The 2,529-nt window shown below is 35.2% G+C and overlaps 1 protein-coding gene across 1 annotated transcript; it reads left to right on the top strand.

Moving 5' to 3' along the window:
• The first annotated feature begins 558 nt into the window (after nt 1–558).
• Nucleotides 559–1,451, top strand: LOC131430303 (uncharacterized). The gene is made up of 3 exons (XM_058595167.1): nt 559–749; nt 813–996; nt 1,059–1,451. Exons 1-3 carry the CDS (start codon nt 661–663, stop codon nt 1,434–1,436), a joined length of 651 nt encoding a protein of 216 aa, XP_058451150.1. The 5' UTR covers nt 559–660; the 3' UTR covers nt 1,437–1,451.
• The last annotated feature ends 1,078 nt before the right edge of the window (nt 1,452–2,529 follow it).

Raw genomic sequence — 2,529 nt, 5'->3', positions numbered from 1 at the left:
GAGCTTAAACTTTTTTATATCGGTTAATTCATATACAAAAAATGAGTTCTAATGCGGAAACGAGTTTAGACGTTTACGTCATTTATGCAATTAAACCACCGGAACCGTGAAGCCATTCGAACTTCAAACCTGTTTGAGGAACCAATAGTAGTTTCCAAACGAGCCTAAGTTTACTGAAATCGGTTCAGTCATCTTCGAAAAAATTGACAGTAGTGAAAAAAACGCAATTGGTTGGTTACGTCACTTATACCGTTTTATCTCCGGAATCAACAATCGCATCAATTTGATCTTCAAACTTGATCAATGGCAAAATAGTAACTTTCAAACGAGCCTAAGTTGGTTGCAATCGGTTCTTCCATCTCTGAGAAAATTGAACGAGATGCGTTTTGTCGGTTACGTCACTTATGCCATTGTATCTCCATAACCAGAAGTCAGAGCCATTTGATCTTCGAGTTTGATAAAGAGCTATAACATATAACACTATGGGTTTCCGAGGTTCCGTTGGAAAGTTCCTATTCCTTTCTATAGAGAAAGGCCAAATCTGGAAACTACCACCCTTATTCTTGATTACGACGTTTCGAATTGATTCGATCGAATCGATCAAATTCTATTATTGATTTCGATCGAAGAAATCCGTTATTCGAACATCGCTCGTTTAAAATGTCAACTCTAATCTCAGTAACGTTTGACTCCAAACAAATCGCTTTCTGTATCCTAGATACGAGATTTTCACGTGGCGGAATTAACATGTAAGTGATTTTTGTTTTGTTTCTATAATATAATTTTTTTCAACCCAAATTCTTGTTTTCCAGGGATTCAGTAAAGATAAAATCTACATCGAAACAACAATTCGCGCGAATGATAGCTTTATTGGAAACAAGACCGGATGTTGCAAAAGGATTTTCGAAGGTGAACGTTGCGCCTTTCTGGAATTCTTTGGCAACGGAATTAAACAGTTTGGGACCGCCTGTCAGAGACACAACAGGGTGGAAAAAGGCAAGTTTTTTTAATTTTAATTAATTCATTTAATAATAATTCCTCACTATTTTATATTTTAGGTGTGGTGTGATTACAAGTCGAACCTGAAGAGAAAACTGGCCCACAATTCGAAGGAGCTGCGTGCCACGGGAGGCGGACCTAACAAAGTGATAGAGATTTCTGAATTGGAGGAGCAAACTATTGCTCTGACTGGTCTCAGAAACACAATACAAGGTGTGCAGAACACATTGTCATATGGTGCATTGTCATTAGATAGTCGTGATAAGCAAAACTTGGTTGTAGACAACATCCAAGAATTGTTTATTACGGATAATTCTAATGACAATGCGGATGAGGAGACCACTTGTTCTAAACCAAAACGGTTGAAAAAATCGACCCTAGATTTGCTGGAACAGCAAGTTGCTGAACAAAAAAAAAATACCACGAAACGGTGGTAGACGCTCTTAACAAAATTCATATCAAAATGGAAGATTATGGATATAATATGAGAAGAGTCTACAAAACATTGGATAGCATGGCTGAAACACAAAAGTTAAAACTCGAAGAGCAGCGACGCCACAATAAAGCACTAGAAACAGCATACAAGGAAAAATTACAGCTAAAACGAGAAATACTGGAAATGCAAATAAATTATATAAATGACAAATAACGAGAAAACTATCTATTGAATACATTAAAATGAATTTTAAATGAAAGATTCAAATACAATCCAATCCAATTTTGTTACGGTAAATTCCAAAATTGTAACAGCTGTTCGTTCGGTAATTACTACTATTACGATATAAAATGCTTCACCCAACAAATATTATTTTACCATGTAAAAAAAAGTTTGAACTGACTTATTTAAAGAAATATGCAAAGTGCCAAGCTCATAGTAAAAATTTATGTGTTTATTGCATTTGCATTTATGTGTCGTTGTATTGAAGACAAACGTTATGCAGGGCACAAGCAACATTAACTATACTGGCTGCCTTCTCTGGAGAATAGTGTAATAGCCTGGCACCTAATATGCATCGAAATCGATTTTTAAGAAGACCAATAGTTCTTTCGATTATATTTCTTCCTTTACTATGCCTAATGTTGAAATTGCTTTCAAAGCTACCATTTTCTGCAGCACGATATGGAGTAACCAGCCATGGTTCGGTTGGGTAACCTGCATCGCCTGAAACAAGTTTGCATTAAAAAACTAAACAATCTTCACGGCAATAAAGTTTACCAAGAATATTACTATTTGTATCTCCGTTTCTATAGTTCCTTTCAAAGAATTGACGAGCAGAGCTTATTCTCCAGATGTGAGAGTCGTGATTAGATCCTTGAAATGTTGCATCAATAAATCGAATTTTTTGTTGGTGATCACACATCTTCAACATTCAAACATGATTTAAATTAAATTATTTCGGCGAACTTCATTACATTTACTTACGATTAAAGCATTTAAACTATAATATCCTTTCCTATTATAATATAAGTTTTTGTCTTTAACTGGAGGAATTATCTTAATATGTGTTCCATCTACACACATTACTATGC

Source organism: Malaya genurostris, chromosome 2 (genome assembly GCF_030247185.1).
Source record: "Malaya genurostris strain Urasoe2022 chromosome 2, Malgen_1.1, whole genome shotgun sequence".
Lineage (NCBI taxonomy): Eukaryota > Metazoa > Arthropoda > Insecta > Diptera > Culicidae > Malaya > Malaya genurostris.
The sequence above is the reverse complement of the archived record's forward strand: the minus strand, read 5'-3'. Positions and strand labels throughout refer to the sequence as shown.

Excerpts from the sequence above, each read along its gene's own strand:
- LOC131430303 (XM_058595167.1), top strand. The coding sequence starts at position 661 with ATGTCAACTCTAATCTCAGTAACGTTTGACTCCAAACAAATCGCTTTC. Across the intron at positions 750-812 it reads TCACGTGGCGGAATTAACAT|GGATTCAGTAAAGATAAAAT; the intron begins GTAAGTGATTTT and ends CTTGTTTTCCAG. Across the intron at positions 997-1,058 it reads ACACAACAGGGTGGAAAAAG|GTGTGGTGTGATTACAAGTC; the intron begins GCAAGTTTTTTT and ends TTTATATTTTAG.